Source organism: Esox lucius, chromosome 17 (assembly GCF_011004845.1).
Source record: "Esox lucius isolate fEsoLuc1 chromosome 17, fEsoLuc1.pri, whole genome shotgun sequence".
Lineage (NCBI taxonomy): Eukaryota > Metazoa > Chordata > Actinopteri > Esociformes > Esocidae > Esox > Esox lucius.
The window spans coordinates 35,076,678-35,095,812 of NC_047585.1; the positions used below are offsets into that span (position 1 = coordinate 35,076,678).

The 19,135-nt window shown below is 41.3% G+C and overlaps 1 protein-coding gene across 1 annotated transcript in view; it reads right to left on the reverse strand.

Moving 5' to 3' along the window:
* Positions 1-11,040, reverse strand: part of LOC105016917 (testis expressed 264, ER-phagy receptor) — a 63,197-nt gene extending 52,157 nt beyond the window's left edge. The window contains exon 1 of the mRNA XM_010881085.4: positions 10,529-11,040. Coding sequence (XP_010879387.1) covers positions 10,529-10,780 — 252 coding nt within the window. The 5' untranslated portion in view covers positions 10,781-11,040. The remainder of the gene's footprint in view (positions 1-10,528) is intronic.
* Positions 11,041-19,135: the final 8,095 nt, after the last annotated feature.

Below are 19,135 nucleotides of genomic sequence, written 5' to 3' on the forward strand. Positions count from 1 at the left end.
AAGTCTATGCCAGGGTACTGGAGAGGAGAATACGGCCGATAGTAGAACCTCGGATTCAGGAGGAACAGTGTGGTTTTCATCCGGGCCATGGAACACTGGACCAGCTCTGTACCCTCTACGGGGTGCTGGAGGGTTCATGGGAGTTTGCCCAACCAATCCACATGTGTTTTGGGGATTTGAAGAAGGCATTCGACTGTGTCCCTTGCGGCATCCTGTGGAGAGTGCTTCGGGAATATGGGGTCCTGGGTCCTTTGCTAAGGGCTGTCAGGTCCCTGTACGACCGAAGCAGGAGCTTGGTCCGCATTGCCGGCAGTAAGTCAGACTTGTTCCCAGTGCATGTTGGATTCCGGCAGGGCTGCCCTTTGTCGCCGGTTCTGTTCGTAATTTTTATGGACAGAATTTCTAGGCGCAGCCAGGGGCCGGAGGGTGTCAGGATTGGGGACCACACCATTTCGGATGATGTTGTCGTGTTGGCCCCTTCAAGCCAGGTCCTTCAGCATGCACTGGGACGGTTTGCAGCCGAGTGTGAAGCGGTGGGGATGAGAATCAGTACTTCCAAATCCGAGGCCATGGTCCTCAGTCGGAAAAGGGTGGCTTGCCCACTTCAGGTTGGTGGAGAGTGCCTGCCACAAGCGGAGGAGTTCCTACTCTCACCTATGGTCATGAGCTTTGGGTCATGACCGAAAGGACAAGATCCTGGATACAGGCGGCCGAAATGAGCTTTCCCCGCAGGGTGGCTGGGCGATCCCTAAGAGATAGGGTGAAAAGCTCGGTCACCCGGGAGGAGCTCAGAGTAGAGCCGCTGCTCCTCCACATCGAGAGGGGTAAGTTGAGGTGGCTTGGGCATCTTTTTCGGATGCCTCTGGAAAGCCTTCCTGGGAAGGTGTTCCGGGCCCGTCCCACCGGGAGGAGACCCCGGGGCAGACCTAGGACACGCTGGAGGGACTATATCTCCCGGCTGGCCTGGGAACGCCTCGGTGTCCCCCCAGAAGAGATGGAGGAAGTGTCTAGGGAGAGGGAAGTCTGGGCATCTCTGCTTAGACTGCTGCCCCCGCGACCCGGCCGGAAAGAACATCATCATCATCATTATGAAGGTGTTAACCAAATGTGTTGGGAACATACCATAGGGATTTTCCATGCAGACCTGATAGCATCAAATTCATTGGAGATTTATTTGAGAATCTCCCATTTAAGGTGCTCAGTTGGATAAAAGTCTGGGGACTCCATTGGATTGAGATCTGAGTCACTGCCATGTTTAGGGAGCCAATCTTGAGATGCGTAGTGCCTTATGAGATTGAGCATTGCCCTGCTGGAAGTATCCATTTAAAAATGAGTGGTATGTGGTGATAAAGGTAAACACAATGTCAGGAACAATGCTTCCCAACTACGCTGTGATTCCGTTCAGCACTGTTGAAAAGAATGCTAGTTTGAGTTTTTGTGGCCCTTCTGTCACCATGAATGAGTTTGGCCATTCTCCTCTTCTCTCTTTAACAAGTTGTTGTCACCCACATAACCGCCAGTCCCCGGGTGTCTTTTGTTTAATGCACCCTTCTTTTTAAACTCTAGAGACCGTCAGTGTGTGAAATTCCCAGGCGGTCAACTGTTTCTGAGAAGCTGAAAACATCCAAGTCTGACATCCAAAAATCATTCCACAGTCCAAGTCGATAAGATCATCCATCTTCCCCATTGTAATGTAAGCTTTATTTACTGAGTTGGAACCGAAAAAAGAAAATCTGGCTATTTGTCTTAATGAGCAGGTGTTCTTAATGAAGGTCAAAGTGTATTCACCCACAAATTAAGTTGCTCAGCTCGTTCCCTTTTAACAGACAAACTAATGTTTTACATCTTCACACCTAATGTGGTCCTTGAGGCTTAAGACAGACAGGAAATCAACTGGATTTCTTTTCACTGAACCAGTTATTATTTGACAGGGCTGCTCAATCTTGAACCTGGAGAGCTACCACCCTGTGGGTTTTCACTCCAACCCAAATTTTGCACACCCGATTCTAGTAATGAGCTGGATGAATCAGGTTAGTCACAACGGGGGTTGGAGAGAAAACCTACTAAATGGTAGATCTCCAGGAACAGGATCGAGCAGCCCTGTTCTATTGAATTATAGCAATGGTAGATTGATCATTTTGTTACAAAAGATTATATACAGCTGCACCTTTTTCTTTCCTGTCCAAAAAAGTTGAAAAGTTTTGAATGAGGAACAGAAGCGTTAAATTTGCAGTGGTCTCATAATTTTAAACCTTTTGTTCCTCACTCAAAACCTTCCTTTTTGACTTTTCTGGAAAGGGAAGAAAAAAAAAGGTGCAGTGGTCTCTTAATTTTTTCCGGAGCTGTACGTGTACCCACCCACCCATACACCCATGTTTGTATGAACACACATTGTTGTATGTCAAATGCTATGCAAGTAGGTAAATAAATGCATACATTAAGAATGTGAGCTATGGGAATATTCTATTTGTAAAAAAAAAATATTTTGTAATATTGTTTAAAACACTTAAAAGTTTATTATTCACACCCCTGATAGAGATAAAGCAAATATAATGAAGATTTTTTTTTGTCTTTCTCAAAATTTCTCATTAAAGTTATACAGAGAGCCTGTAATTATGTATGCAAAGCTGCCTTTTACCAATGACAACCATGACACATCAGTGAGAACCAACAGTCCTCTGTCTTACTACTTTCCCTTTCTCTCCTTCCTTACTCATAACAAAGCCCGGAAGCCTACCCCAGCAATTAAGCACTGCAAAAACATGATCCTTGTGAATGTTGCCTTTACTTCTGCCCATCAAATCAACCAGCCTGGGGGAAAATAACAGAACAAAAGTCCACTCTTTGAAAAATGGCCAACAACATTCAGATGTACCAAGCAAAGAAACAGACAAATCCATTATTCTCCCAAAACATCCACCACCCAAAAAATAATAAGTCACAATTAAAACAGACAGAAAGCATCTAAACAAATGGTGTGTAAGTCAAAAATCTAATTGGTTATAGAACTGTCAATTCAAAAGCAAATATGTGACAGAGTATATACAGTTAGGTCCTGAAATAATTGGACACTGACAATTATTCTGTTCTGTTATATTGGCTGTTCACCAAAATATATTAAAGAATGAATATGGGCATAAAGTGCAATCTCTCTGCTTAAATTTGAAAGTATTCACATCCAAACTGGAGGAAGGGTTTAGGAATTATAGCTCTTTAATATGTAGCAACCCTTTTTCAAGGGACCAAAAATAATTGGACAATTGATTCAAACGCTGTTTCGTGGACAGGTGTGGGCTATTCCTTTGTTATTTCCTTAATCAATTAACAGGTAAAAGGTCTAGAGTTGATTCCACGTGTGGCATTCACATTTGGAAGCTATTGCTGAGAACCCACAACATGCAGTCAAATTAGTTCTCAATGCAAGTGAAACTGGCAATCCTTAGGCTGCAAAAATAAATAAATCAGAGATTGCAGGAACATTAGAAGTGGTCAAATCAACAGTTTGGTACATCCTGAGATTTTTTATTTTTTTTTAACTCACTGGTGAACTCTGCAACACAAAAAGGCCTGGACGTCCACAGAGGACAACAGTGCTGAATGTTCATAGGATCCTTTCCATAATAAAGAAAAACCCCTTCATAACATCCAGCCAAGTGAACAACACTCTCCAGGGAGGTAGGCATATCATTATCCAAGTCTACCATAAAAAAAAGACTTCACAAGAGCAAATACAGAGGATTCACCACAAGGTGCAAACCATTCATAAACCTCAAGAATAGAAATGCCAAAAAACATCAAAAAAAAAAAAACAGCCCAGTTCTGGAACAGCATTCTTCAGACAGATTAAACGAAGATCAACCTGTACCAGAATTATGGGAAGAAAAAGGTTTGGAGCAGGCTTGGAATGGCTAATGATCCAAAAGCATACCACATCATCTGGAAAACACGGTGGAGGCAGTGTGATGGCATGGACATGCATGACTTCCAATGGCACTGGGTCACTAGTGTTGAAATGTGACAGAAGACAGAAGCAGCCAGAAGAATTCTGAAGTGTATAGGGATATATTGTCTGCTCAGATTCAGCCAAATTCACTGAAGTTGATTGGACGGCGCGTCACTTTACAGATGGACAATAACCCAAAAACATACTGCAAAAGCAACCCAGGAGTTTTTTAAGAGAAAAAATTTAATATTCAGCAATGGCCGAGTCAATCACCTGATTTCAACCCGACTGAGCATGAATTACACTTGCTGAAGACAAAACTTAAGGCAGAAAGACCCACGAACAAACAACAGAAAACAGCTGCAGTAAAGGCCAGGCAAAGAATCACAAAAGAGGAAACTCAGTGTTCCAGACTTCAGTATAATTATTACATTTATTATTTTTATGTGTTAATCTGTCCAATAACATTTGAGCCACTGAACTAAGGTGACTGTCTATGAAAATGGTTGCAATTCCTAAACGTTTTGTACAATGTTTTGTTCAACATCTCAAATTAAAGCTGAAAGTCTGCATTTTAATTGTTCTTGGTTGTCTAACTTTAAATCCATTGTGGTGGCAAACAAAATAATGAAAATTGTGTCAGTGTCCAAATATTTCCAGACCTAACTGTAAGTGCTTTCATGCACACTACCATTCAAATGTTTGGGGTCACTTAGAAATGTCCTTGTTTTTGAAAGAAAATGATGATGATGCTGTAGGCAGAGTTCTTCCGCTGTTCAGTGTCTGTGTTCTTTTGCCAATCTTAATCTTTTCTTTTTATTGGCCAGTCTGAGATATGCAACTTTTCTTTGCAACTCTGCCTACAAGGCCAGCATCCTGGAGTCTCCTCTTCACTGTGGACATTGAGACCGGAGTTCACAGGTTTATTTAATGAAACTGGCAGTTTCTCAAGACACTATGTATGTATTTGTTCTCTTGCTCAGTTGTGCACTGGGGCCTCCCAATCCTTTTTCTGTTATGGTTAGAACCAATTGGTACGATTATGTGAAGGGAGTAGTACACATCATTGTATAAGCTCTTCAGTTTCTTGGCAATAGAATAGCCTTAATTTCTCAGAAGAAAGTTCTTTGTTTTTGGCCATTTATACCCTGCAATCAACCTCACAAATGCTGATGCTGAAGATAATTAACTAGTCTAAAGGCCAGTTTTATTGCTTCTTTAATCAGCACAGTTTTCAGCAATGCTAACATAATTGCAAAAGGGTTTTCTAATGATCAATAAGCATTTTAAAATGATGCAGGGGCTAATGCAGTAAATATGTCAGACTTGGTATGTGGTGATTGTTGATTATGACATAGGACACATTCTGTCCCTCTGTTTCCTATACGTACATATCCTATCAATGCTACAGAAAATGTCAGATGTTCTTCCCTGAAAGGTTATTCCCTAAGGAGATAATCATCATCTTGTTTCTATATCTAGATTGCAGCCTATGGGGGAGAAACACTATTGAGATTCCTTTTCTTAAAGCCGCGGTGACAAAGGTGATGTCATCAGAGTCCAGGAACCAAAACACAACATCCACAGCCCACACATGCTGCTCCTAATTATCTAAGTTTGCATAATCATTTCCATGGCGTTTTAATTTATCCCAGCATGTTCAAGATCTCCCGTCAATCATGGGAAAACTGAGCAAAATATGCGCGTGCACTGCTAAGAAACAAGATGCAGTTCCAACACAATTGTCTTCACACTTGCAAATCTCTGGACGATCTATCAGAAATGTGGTGCACGCTACCTTGGAAGGTGGTGCCTTGAGCTGCTGATATCTGCATATTCAAATTTTGAAGCAGGTAGGAAAATGAATAGGCTACATTTACAAGTTGCTAATATGTAGGTGGTCAAAAGTGCAATATAAAGTAAAAATGGCCATGAGATTTTTGGTGACTGCAAAGTCTCACTGATGGGAAGTTAAACAGCGGTTTAACTTCCCATCTGAAGGAAGGCACCCTATGCAGGACAATGTCCACTTCACTGACCTGGATCATTGAGATTTATCAGTTTACCTATTGAAAACAACAATTACCATATACCACCTGTAAATAATAATGCTTGATTTTTTGTCATTTTCCAACCCAACCCGTCACACACTACCTAACTGGTGGAAAGAAGTGAGAAAACATTTATCGCTGGTCATTTATCATTGACTGGAACAGGGTCCATACTAGTTAACCTTCAATGTCCACAGATCAGACAACCTTTAACAGTATTTAATAATGTTTGTTTTCAATACATTCCTCCACTCTACTTTAGCGTCTGACAAGGTGCTTGAATCTTTTTATTTGCATCATATCACTGATCCTGCCCGTAAAATAAACCTTTTACCAATGAGCATGACAACACCTTTATTACTGACTGATTGAGGTCTTCCAAAAGTACATTCTACAAATCCAAATTGCACCCTGATATTATGATTTGACAGATATTGCTGGACTTCGTGGCCTCCAGATATAAGCCACTAAGCACCAAAAATAATGGTTGAATGATTGTTTCTTTGTGGCAGTTTGTACAGGACTATTCAAATGCCATATTTGCTGGGTATTCTGCAAGTAGGGACTTGGAAAAACACAGATGGATGTGCATTTTATTATTTTATGTCTCAGACTACAGAATTTTTTTTTTTATAATGGACTTGGATTTTATGAAGCAAAGCTTTTCAAATATTTGTACCTCAAATTAAACTGATATATTTGAGAATCAAAATTCATATTTTGCTCTATGCTTAGTTCATAATGTAAATATCTACAGAATAACTACATGAAGAACCCCTCTTTAGATTATGGCTTATTCTAATACACTCAAAATAGCTTATGACAGAAAAAAAAAAAAAAAAAAAAAAAATTATATATATATATATATATATATATATATATGTGGGTGTATATGTATGTATAATTGTGAGGCCTGGGAAGTTGATGGAATTTTTGTAGCGTTTTACTTTTGTTTTTAGTAGCAGCGGGTGGCTCCTCTCTGGAGTGGATTTGTTTTCTGTCATAAGGTTCACAGCAGGGCATGTTGGACAAAGAGATACAGCTACAAACCCCAGCTGCTCAGCCCTTTGGGGATCGATGGACTTCAAAAACAACTTGGAATGTAGTCCCATTTATTTATAATTTAACAGCCACTTACAAAGCAACTCACGCACTCTCCTCTTCCACTTCTCTCTCCTCCCCATCTCCCTCCACTTCTCCCCTTCCCATCCCCAATCTCTTTCCTCTCCTGCTTTCATCTCTCCGTCTCTTCTCCAGCCCACCTTTCCTTGGGAGCTAGCCTTTTCATGTTTATTCCATGCTCAGACTGGTGCTAAATTACTAATACATTTGGTTGTAGGAAGTCACACTGGATTACTATGGCAGCAGCCCAGCAGTAACCTGCATACCCAGTGGGGCACAGTCCAACGCGTAGAACAGGCTCAAGGTAAGCTCTCTGCTAAACTGCTGCATCCTGATGTGTAGGGTCCCTATGACATCAGCCTATCTACTGTCCTATAACCTATGACTGGAATTTTTTCCCCAAGACATGTTCCAGACACTTCTTTTCACAAGACACCAGGTGATGAAACACTTTCACGTGATATTGAACAAAACTTGTTTTGACTGAATGTCAAACACCTGACTGGAAACATTTCAATGAATTCTGTCACTTTGTAGCAAGAGAGACCTTGGCTTGAGAGTTAGCTTGTTGCTTTGTGCAACATGCAATGCACGCTTCCACAGATCACCGCTTTCGCTCTCTGCTAACATCAAGGCAGTGACTTGCTCCTGCAGGTTCATGCTCTACAACATTCGAATATCACCTTCCCTCACAGGGCAGTCTCCAAAACACACATTCTCTCTGTTCTCTCTTCTGACACCTCAATGGTCGAAACAGCTCGATGGCTAGGATAGCACAGTCTCTGCCGATCTTAAAAACACATCTAAAAACTCTTTACATAGACTACCGTGAGTACCTCAAACAGTTCAGTTCAGGTTGATCTCACGTTCTGCTGCACATACAAACAATAAAAATAGCTGGGTATAAAACGACTGGGTTGTCGTAGTTAAGGTAACAAAAGGTTCATAACCGTTAATGTATAAGGACGCTTGACTTAATTTTCAAAAGTTAATATTAATGGGGAACACAAAGCTCAGTTCAACCAAACTTACAATACGGAAAACCTATGTATACTCACAATAGTTTTTGTCAATCAACAGTTTACAACAAACAGATGATGGAAACAAGTTTGTTTAATATACATGTAATATTTGATAAATTAATATATGACAGAATAGCTTTTTGCTGAGACTGCATTGCAAAATAATTCTAAACTGAGTTCAATCATACTGAAATTAAGCAACAAAGGACTGTCTGTAATTTATCTGCAGCATAACTTTCCCCAGTGATGTCAAACGCGCTGCTGCACCCATACCGGAGATATCCAAATGTAGGAGAAGGGACTGATTCCCATTCTATTTGTTGAGACATTTGTAACATTGGTGTAAAGTTCCCTTCCAGAACATATGGGAGGCAGTTAGCCATTCAAAAAAATGGCCTGGGGCCTACATGCTCCCTACCAGTCCTGGGCCTTTGCCGTGCTCTCGCGTAACAGTTTATAAACCTCAATAATTTATAAGGCCTACGTGCATGGGAAGACCTTTAAGAAATGACACAAGCCAGCACTCACTAGGAAATGTATGCAATGGTTATACCAACTTTACGGCCTGTGTTATAGGGTAAGTCTACAAAACGTTAGCGCCATCTAGAGGGTAATAGAAGACATTTGAAATCCAATCTGTGTTAGTGAATAAAAATATTCACCTGATTCTGGTGTTAAAAAGATACTGCGGGTGGTAGGCTTAGGGCCAGGCTAGCCCACTTACCCACTGTGTGACAGTAAAATAAAAAAAAGATAAAAACCTTTGATTATGAAGAAGAGGAAGTATCCAAAATACTCTGTAGCCATGTTTCCATCAAAAGAAAAATTATTATGCAAGCAATAAATCGGCGTAAAAAAAAAAAGAGCATTTTCTAAACCACGAAGTGTTTCCACCAAAGAGACGGTTCAAGGTAAAAAGAAGTGACTATGTAGCTCACAAAAACAGCAGCTAAAAAACTGACAGGGATCAATAAGACAAACTCAGCAGCAGCACTTCTCTTAAATGGGTTCACTTAAAGCAACATATGTATTACAGTGACAAAGTAGATAAGCACCTAATCAACTATAAATGTATGAACTACACAAATAATCCAAAAACCTGGTAGGAAAATTGTAAAACTCTTCATACACTGAAATATTCAGTGTCATATTTTAGGTTTGAATGAGATTAACAATCAAAGTTTGAAGAAATTGTTAATGCAAGTAGTAGAATGATTTTACAGCCATCATTTATTGACTGACCATTGCTGCAAAGAATGTGGAAGACATAGTGCTATATTTCTAAATGAGTCTGACCAGTGTAAAAGGTGCATTATGATCATCAATCTCTTTCCAACTGAAGAATCCTGCTTGGCAAACACAAATCGGGTTTAGAAGGCAAAGCCTATTGAAACAGAGAAAGCAGTGCACATTCCCCTCCCGTAACGAACAGCTGCACACTTGAACGTCAGTTTAACTGGATATGTATTTGATGGTGATATGTAAGACCCACTGTGAGTGATAATTTTTTTAAAACAGAATGTTTTTAGCAGAACTTTCAAGGGGGTGTTCATGTGACCGCGGAGCACCTTTTAGAAAACTAGAAGGGTGAAAATGGCCAACCATGTTCCTGATAACATCTACATTTAGTTTGGATGAATATTTTGCATATACTGAGCTTCTATTGAGCTAATCACCTTACAAACATCCCCAAATACGAATTGGATTCTATTAACTTGCTAAAAGAAAATGTATCCATACCTGTTCCTGAGTTGAAATGTAGGGTATAATTTAACGGCATAATTCTACAGGAAAAGGTTATAAATACAATTAGTGTCCTGATTTCAGCTATTCCATTTAACTCATCTGAAATACATTGGGTAGAGCATGGGGATACTTGATTTTATATATAGAAGTTAATTTACAACTGATCTTTCCACATTTAAAGATTAAAAAGGTTTGAAGAAGTACAGTAGCTGAGGTGTTGGGCGGACCTCATTTACAGTTATTAGTAAATTAATTTAGCACATATTTAAACCTGGTTTAGTGATCCCATCAGAATCAAGCACATGTGCAGACTTTGTAGGCATACGAATTGGTGATGAAGTATAAGGCCAAATCTGATTTATGTAGGCTACCTGCAGTGGCGTCGTTAGCCTTGAACGTCCGCTAGCGTGTACATCGAATTTTTACGCATGTACATTCAAGACCCTGTACTTTCTGTCGTGGGGGGGGGGGGGGGGGGGGCTAAGCCCCGAATGTATTGTGATCCTGGCGACGCCTCTGGCTACCTATTTCATTTACCTGTTTTTTGTGTCATGTATTGTGTCTGAAAAAATGTGGAAACCGATGGGTTAAAGTAGAACTGTGTTGGAGTAGGGGGAGCGTTCTAAACAGCTAGACACGTTTACCTTTTTGGGATCATCATAGAACACTCCAATACTGGACAGCTCAGGTCCAATGCTACAGCTCTCAGTAAAAAGTTGTCCCGACTTTTTATATGGTCCTTGTTTAAACTTGTAAGCGACTGTTATGTTCTTGATTGGAGGCGAACCAGTCCGGATGATAATTTCTGACAGGAGTCCTGAGTACAGTAGGTACCCTACAACTGTCACAAAAAGACTGAACAAGACAATTAAACATAAAATGAAACATTCTGACATGACGGAGTCGCTAATGGGAATCGATTAGTGCTGGAGTGAAAAAGCCATTACTACTTTCACAATTAAAACGTCCTTTAACACACAAATAACAGGGGACAATTGGTCGGTAAACACTTGCATATTCATTTCCTCAAAGAGCAAGCAACACTTAAAATTACTTCCTGGGATGCACCATCTTTGGTGACAAAAGGGGTGTATTGTTAATTCCGTGTTCATTGCAGATATCCGTACATTTCAAGCACGTCAACCGCTGTGATTTGAAAAGAAGTAGAGAAAAAACGCTACCTTCTTGTTTGGGAATAAATCTATGTTTTTAACCCCAAGCGGTGAAGGCTGTCCAGTCTGCCATTAAAACGCCGGATTTAACCAGAGCTCGCAGCCTTGCAGTGCACGTGATATAGACAGCAGCGTGTATGATCAATTCGCGAATCATTTTAGTTACTCGGGACTCACGAGTCCTTTTTTCTAGTGACTCGTTCAATTGTATCGTATCGAACGTTTGACAGCGGATTATTACAACATGATCACTTGCATCATACCCGGTCATTCAGCTCAGTTCTCCGATCAACTTCTATTTGCATTCGCAGAGAAAAATAGATCAAGGCAGGAACATCATAAAGACATGTTTTTAACTTATAATTGAACGTAGACTATAATAATTAATGATCCGTGTACGATTCGTTCATTGGTTATCTCTCTCTCTCTCTCTCTCTCTTTCTCTCTCAACATTTTAGCTATTCCTGCTCATAGAGGCATGCATCTCTCTTTCTCCCTCTGTCAACCCTCAGGAACATCAGTCTTCATTATCAATACGGCAGTAGACACATTTCTTCCACTATAACAAGTCTCCTCAGATCTAGCTTAGCCTTAGCTATGCCTTCTTGCTAGTCACTCGCATAACTGAGAAAATGCATCCTAGTATATACATTACCAATAAAAGCGTCCATCCTTTCAATGTTGTTAACTGGATGGGACTGCCAGTTTCATTGCCTGATCTCTCCCATTTACCTGGTTGATCAAGTGATCACAACTCTCAGAGTCATCAGGAGGCCACTGAATAATACCAAAATTTACTTTTTTAATCAATCAATCAATCAAATTTATTTATAAAGCCCTTTTTACAACAGCAGTTGTCACAAAGTGCTTTACAGAGACACCCGGCCTTAAACCCCAAGGAGCAAACAACAGTAGTGTTGAATTTCAGTGGCTAGGAAAAACTCCCTAAGAAGGTCGAATTTTAGGAAGAAACCTAGAGAGGACCCAGGCTCAGAGGGGTGACCAGTCCTCTTCTGGCTGTGCCGGGTGAGATATTAAGAGTCCAATTGGAATAATAAATACATTTCTCTGGGCTAAATCCAGAGTCTATTTGATTTTAGACTAGGTCAGAAGTATGACCAGGTGGACAAGGACAGGGACAGCAACGGGCCCCCCAAACCAGGTAATCCGCAGGTGTGGACCAGGACCTCATCTCCTTCTAAAATTTAAAACTGGAGGAAACTGAGAAAAGTTAGTAGTACATCCCTCATATCCCCCAGCACAATAATATAGCAGCGTAACACCTTGGAACTGTGGAATCTGAGCATTAACAATTACAATATGAATGTACGTTTCATTGGAAGTGAATGTGCCTAGATAATGAGAACAACAGAAACATCTCTGTTTAGATTATCTCTCAGTAGGTAGCGCTCTAATGACAGGAATGTTTACGATGGCCATATGGCATGGGGGTTGACTTCTAAAGACATGGTCTTAGTTAGAAACGCCCTTAATATATAGGCTAGCTGGTAACCAACATTACAGTGAGAAGGTAATGGAACGTTCACCGAATGACATCTGTGCTGCAATTTTCCAATAAACGTGAACGAACTTCTCCCTCGATTTGATACGGGTTCTACATTACTTGACCACTATACGAAACCGCAGATTTCTAACAGAACTGAGACGGGGGGGGGGTCCGGTGACACTGTGGCCCTACCCGGGGGACGCCCCGGACAGGGCCCAACAGGCAGGAAATCAGTCCAACCACATTGCCAGGCATCAACCAAAGGGACACCCACCAACCGCAACCCCCCTGAATGAGGGCTGAGTATTGCTAGCGGCGTACAGTCCAATTGCACAAGTGCGCAACAGAGAGTCAACAACAAGCCAGTAGCTGTTTCTCAATGTCAAGGATCCTTCCTTGGTAGGACTAGTCCTTCCAAGGAAGGATCCTTCGGAGCTAGGACAGGCTCCTCCTTAGCATTCGAAGAACACGTACAATGGAACAGGCTAGCAAGTGCACGTCATTGCGTGCTTGCGTCATTGAAAATGTTTCGCCTTCTCTTCCGCGCTACATTTCAAAACACTGGACGAAATCGAGTTGGAACTGTAAACGGTGCTCTTCAATTTTTTGTTGCGATGGAGGAGGTGAATCAGCGTCAGTCTGCTTGCAGGAGGAGAATACTCTGTCGACAACTTTGCCCGCAACGTGCGAAGGTAGGTAACGTTACCGACACTAATAAGCTATAATATAAGCAATGGTCGTTTTGTGTTATTCATTTCATGTCAATAAAGTAAACCCTCGTGGAAGTTAATGTTTGTAGTTTTCATAACACTTACCGGTAAGGAGAATTGCATTAATTAATCTTAATTACATTAAGCTTTCAGTAGCTAACCGTTTACATTAGCTTGTAGTTTACTGCATGTATGTAACCTTAGCTCATTGTCCAGTAGCTTCTAGCTTTCAGACAAATGAGGTGCAAAACATGAACAACAAGGTAAACGCTACCTGCTAATAATGGTTGCCACAGGCAGTATGATAAGCAGTAAACTGCAAGTGAGAAAGGTTAAATAGTACTGTAAACGCACAAGCTATAACCAACATAGGAAAAGTCATAACACCATTGATAAACACCCACTAACACAGTAAAGGTAGGTGTAAGTGTGTCAAATGGTCAGCAGTTGTCAGTTAAGACCATGATGAAGAAATTACCATTATGTTACAGCATGTGTAAATATACTTTATACAATTGTTATCTTACCAGAACAGGTTGGATAATTAGACTAACCTAAAGCTTTCTCCTTCTGTCTACAGTCTGGAAGCATCCCCATCATCGGCAGCTGAGTCTGATCGCTGCTTCATGTTAAATATACTTGTGTACAGCTAATAGTCATGTTTTAATAAATGTTATAATAAAGATGTTTCGTTAATGTCTTTTTAGAGCTTGTATACCTAACGAGTTATTAAAACAGGTACAATCTTAATAATTATTCAGCTACAAGTTTCCTATGTGCAGATCACAATTTGATGGAAAAATACACATTGAACAACAGTTTATATAATATACACACCCAAAAAATTAATTACACAGACAAACCAGTTAATTTAATGCATTTATTTTTAGAATGTCAATCTCAAATATAGCAAATAATCTATTCAACATCTGTCTCCCTGCTTGTCTTTGGCTTTCCCATCCCCAGTGACAGTCTACGTTTGTTCCTTAGTCCCTGTTAACAGAGATCAAACACAAGAAAAATATGTTTACAGTTATGAATGCTATAACGAAACGTTACAGAACATTATACTTGTAACATGGGAAACTACACATACATTTTAGCTTTCATTTAACGTTGCTAGTGAAGTTAACAAGGTGCAGCGTTACCTACCATCCTGAAGCTACAACTTATAAACACATCATTTTCAAAATATCTGCTAACGTGACGTGCCGTGACATTAACGGCTTATAAAAAGAGATGAAAATGCCACCGAACATTAAACTTTACAAACACAAATGGTAAAAAAGACGGCAAGCTAGCTAACAGCCTAATGTTAAAAGATAGGTTCAGTTAGCTAACGTTATATATATCTACCTAATTATGATAGCTATTTGTACCAGCATTAAAGCGTTAAGCTTTACATTGATTTAACACATTAACGGTGATAACAAATGTACGGCAAACACTAAAGCTACCTACCTTTAAATTATTATTTTGCCGTCAGCGATGCCGCTCCAACTCCCCGCTTAGTTCCGCCATTTAATTTATTTTTACAAGCTGGCAAAAGCTGTGCGCATTGGATTGTGGGTGATTTGGGGCCGCGAAGGATGCACTTATGCATCCTTTGCCGTCTATGGGAAATTCTCTGAACGAAGGACTCAGTCCTTGGTAGGATTCGGAGGATCCTCGACATTGGAACGATCCTTCGACGGACGTCGATGACGTAGCATCCTTCAAATTCTGGCTTCGAAGGATCCTTCCTTGACATTGAGAAACGCCTAGTGACTATTCCCCCGAAAGGCATTGGAGGGAGGGCATCCCAGTGGCGACGAGAGCCCACCTGGCAAGACAGCAAGGCTGGACAGTATCAAGCCTACTGGTCACCTTCACGCCCCCGGGCCAGGCTACACCTAATTATAAACCGTGCTGTAGAGATGAGTTTTTAGTAGACACTTGAAAGTTTGCACTGAGTTTGCATTTCTAACCTTAATTGGCAGATCATTCCACAGGAGTGGAGCTCTATGATAAAAGGCCCTGCCACCAACTGTTTGTTTAGAAATTCTAGGTACAATTAAAAGGCCTGCATCTTGCGATCTAAGGTTACGTGTAGGTATGTATGGCTGGATCATTTCAGCAAGGTAAGTAGGAACAAGTCCATGTATTGATTTATAGGTTAAGAGTAAAACCTTAAAATCAGCCCTAACCCTAACAGGCAGCCACCCTTTTCCGACTGAGGACCATGGCCTCGGATTTGGAGGTACTGATTTTCATCCCCACCGCTTCACACTCGGCTGCAAACCGTCCAAGTGCATGCTGAAGGTCCTGGCTTGAAGGGGCCAACACGACAACATCATCCGCAAAGAGCAGAGCCGAAATCGTGTGGTCCCCAAACCTGACACCCTCCGGCCCCTGGCTGCGCCTAGAAATTCTGTCCATAAAAATTACGAACAGAACCGGTGACAAAGGGCAGCCCTGCCGGAGTCCAACATGCACAGGGAACAAGTCTGACTTACTGCCGGCAATGCGGACCAAGCTCCTGCTTCGGTCGTACAGGGACCTGACAGCCCTTAGCAAGGGACCCAGGACCCCATATTCCCGAAGCACCCTCCACAGGATGCCACGAGGGACACAGTCGAATGCCTTCTCCAAATCCACAAAACACATGTGGATTGGTTGGGCAAACTCCCATGAACCCTCCATCACCCTGTAGAGGGTATAGAGCTGGTCCAGTGTTCCACGGACACTTTAAGAGCAAGAAATTCTCTGTCATCCACTTCCTAATATCTGAAACGCATGCTTCCAAAATAGCTAATTTAGGGGCTTCTCCATGCTTCATTGAAATATATAACTGTGTGTCATCAGCATAACAGTGAAAGTTAATATTGTGATTTCGGATTACATCGCCCAGAGGGAGCATGTATAGTGAGAACAATAATGGGCCCAGAACCGAGCCTTGAGGAACTCCAAAGCATACCTTTGACTTGTCAGAGGATATGCCATCCACACTAACGAACTGATATCTTTCAGATAAATAAGATTTAAACCAAGCTAGAACATGTCCACGTAGCCCAATATTGGTTTCCAGTCTCTCTAAGAGAAGGGAGTGATCAATAGTGTCAAAAGCAGCACTAAGATCAAGAAGCAACAGGACGGATGCGGAACCTTTGTCTGAGGCCATTAGAAGGTCATTTGTTACCTTCACGAGTGCAGTCTCAGTACTATGATGGGATCTAAAACCGGACTGGAATATTTCATAAATGTTTTTTGTCTTTAGGAAGGCATTTAGTTGTTGGGAAACACATTTTTCTAAGATTTTTGAGAGGAACGGGAGGTTCGATATTGGCCTATAATTGTTTAATATGTCGGGATCTAGATTCGATTTTTTTAGAAGAGGCTTAATTTCCGCAATTTTTAGTGAGTTTGGTACGCATCCGGAGGAAAGGGAGCAATTTATTATGTTCAGCATTGGCTGACCTAGCACAGGAAATAACTGTGGGTTTAGAACTCATTACAAATTTTGTAAATGTGTCGAGCGATACGGTATCAAAAAATTCAAGTGTCCCCATTGACACCTGGTCAGGGAGGTTCAGGAGATTTTGAGGACCATAACTATTTAAGGAGTCAGTTATTTGTTTTCTAATGGTGACGATCTTTTCATCAAAGTAGTTCATGTATTCATTATAACTAAAGTGAAGACTCACTTCACTTGCTAAGCTTTGCTTTTTTGTTAACTTTGCAACTGTATCAAAGGGAACTTTTGGATTGTTTTTGTTCGCCTCAATCAGGTTGGAGAAATAAGCTGATCGAGCAGACGTGAGTGATTTTCGGTGTTGTACTGTACTGTCTATCCAGGCTAGTCTAAATACTTCCAACTTGGTGGAGCGCCACTTTCGCTCCAATTTTCTGGAGGCTTGCTTAAGTGCTCTAGTATTGTCGGTGTACCAGGGAGCAAGTTTCTTGTTGCGTATTTCTTTAGTTTTTAGTGGTGCAACTATGTCTAATGTATTTCGCAGTATTGAGTTTAGATCCTCGATTTGATCATTTACAGATTTATTTACTCTATCGTTAATGAGCGAACTTGTAAGAATATCAAGGAATTTATTTGTAGTCCGAGAATTTATAGTATGGCTTTTGAAACTCATTGTTTGGGGGGCAAGTGGATTTCTTGTTTTAATGGTAAATGTAATAAGACAGTGATCCGATAATCCAGGATTTTGGGGGTAAATTATTAGATCTACAATATCTATTTCTCGTGACAGGACTAAATCTAAGGTATGATTGTGGCAATGTGTTGGACCTGAGACATGTTGGATGAAACCCATTGAGTCAATTATGGCTTCAAAGGCTTTTTGAAGAGGATCATTGGAGTTTTCCATATTTGAATACTATCTGCCATGACTACAAGGTTAGACAAGAATTCTGGAAACTCATTGAGGAACAATGTGTATGGCCCGGGGGGCCTATAAATAGTAGCTATGTAAAATGATTTATCGGCCTGGTTAACTTTCATGAGTAAAACTTCGAAAGAATGAAACTCTGTGATATGTTTGAGAGTAAGTTTATATTTACTGTCATAAATATTAGCGACACCCCCTCCTTTTCGGGACGCACGAGGGATATGATCACTAGTATAGCCAGGAGGAGAGGCCTCATTTAAGGCAGTGAATTCATTAGGCTTTAGCCACGTTTCACATAAACCAATAGCATCTAGTTTATGATCAGAGATTAATTCATTCACTGCAACTGCCTTTGGAGCAAGAGATCTAATATTTAGGAGTCCCATTTTGAGATGCGAAGTGATACAATTATTTTAATTTTTGACCGAGGTGGAGGAAGGCTTTATCTTAATAAGGTTGTTTTTGTTAGCACTACCTTGTTTATCTTTTCTCAGCCTGGAACGAGTCACAGTGGCAATAGGTAAAGCTGTACTAACTACTCTGGCTATGCTATTGACAGACTCCACTATGCTAGCAGGCTGGCTAACAGCCTGCAGCCTGACCTGCACCCTATCTCATGTTAAAGCTATAGGAGTGAGACTCCTGTCAATGTTCCTAGATAAAAGAAGAGCACCACTCCAGCTAGGATGGAGTCCGTCGCTCCTCAGCAGATCAGGCCTGGCCCTATTTCTGGGAGAGTCCCAAAAAGAAGGCCAGTTATCTACAAACTCTACCTCCTGCGACGGGCAGAACTCCGTTTTCAGCCAGCGATTGAGTTGCGCAAGTTTGCTGTAGAGCTCGTCACCACCCCTAGCTGGGAGGGGGCCAGAGACAATTACTCGATGCCGACACATCTTTCTAGCTAATTTACACGCTGATGCTATGTTCTGCTTCGTAACCTCTGACTGTTTCATCCTAACATCGTTGGTGCCAACGTGGATAACAATATCTCTGTACTCTCTATACTTGCCAGTTTTAGACTTTGCTAGCACCAACCCCAGATTTGCGGCTACGTCAGTGGCTCTGACCCCGGTAAACAATGTACGATCGCCGGCTGATTCTTTAGTCTAATACTGCGTGTAATGGAATCGCCAATGACTAAAGTTTTCAGTTTTTCAAGGCCACCGGTAGAACATGCCTGCCGATCATTCCCCTCCGAAGACGGCTCGGGCCTTGACTCCGACTCCAGTGGGGAAAACCTGTTCAAAGTCTCAGTTGGTTTTAGCAATGATTCAGGTTTAACTGGTCGACGGCATTTCTTCCCAGTGACCAAGAGAAAGTTTTTGCCCGGCTGCAGGAGCTGTGCCGGGGGGCTAACAAAACTATCGTTTCTACCTGGTGGCACTGACGCAGATTTTTCTATTTCTACACTAGCATAATCCTTGCCTGGCATTTGCGTCAGAAGCCGAGCCTCTAACTCTGCTATCTTTAACTTAAGACGAAC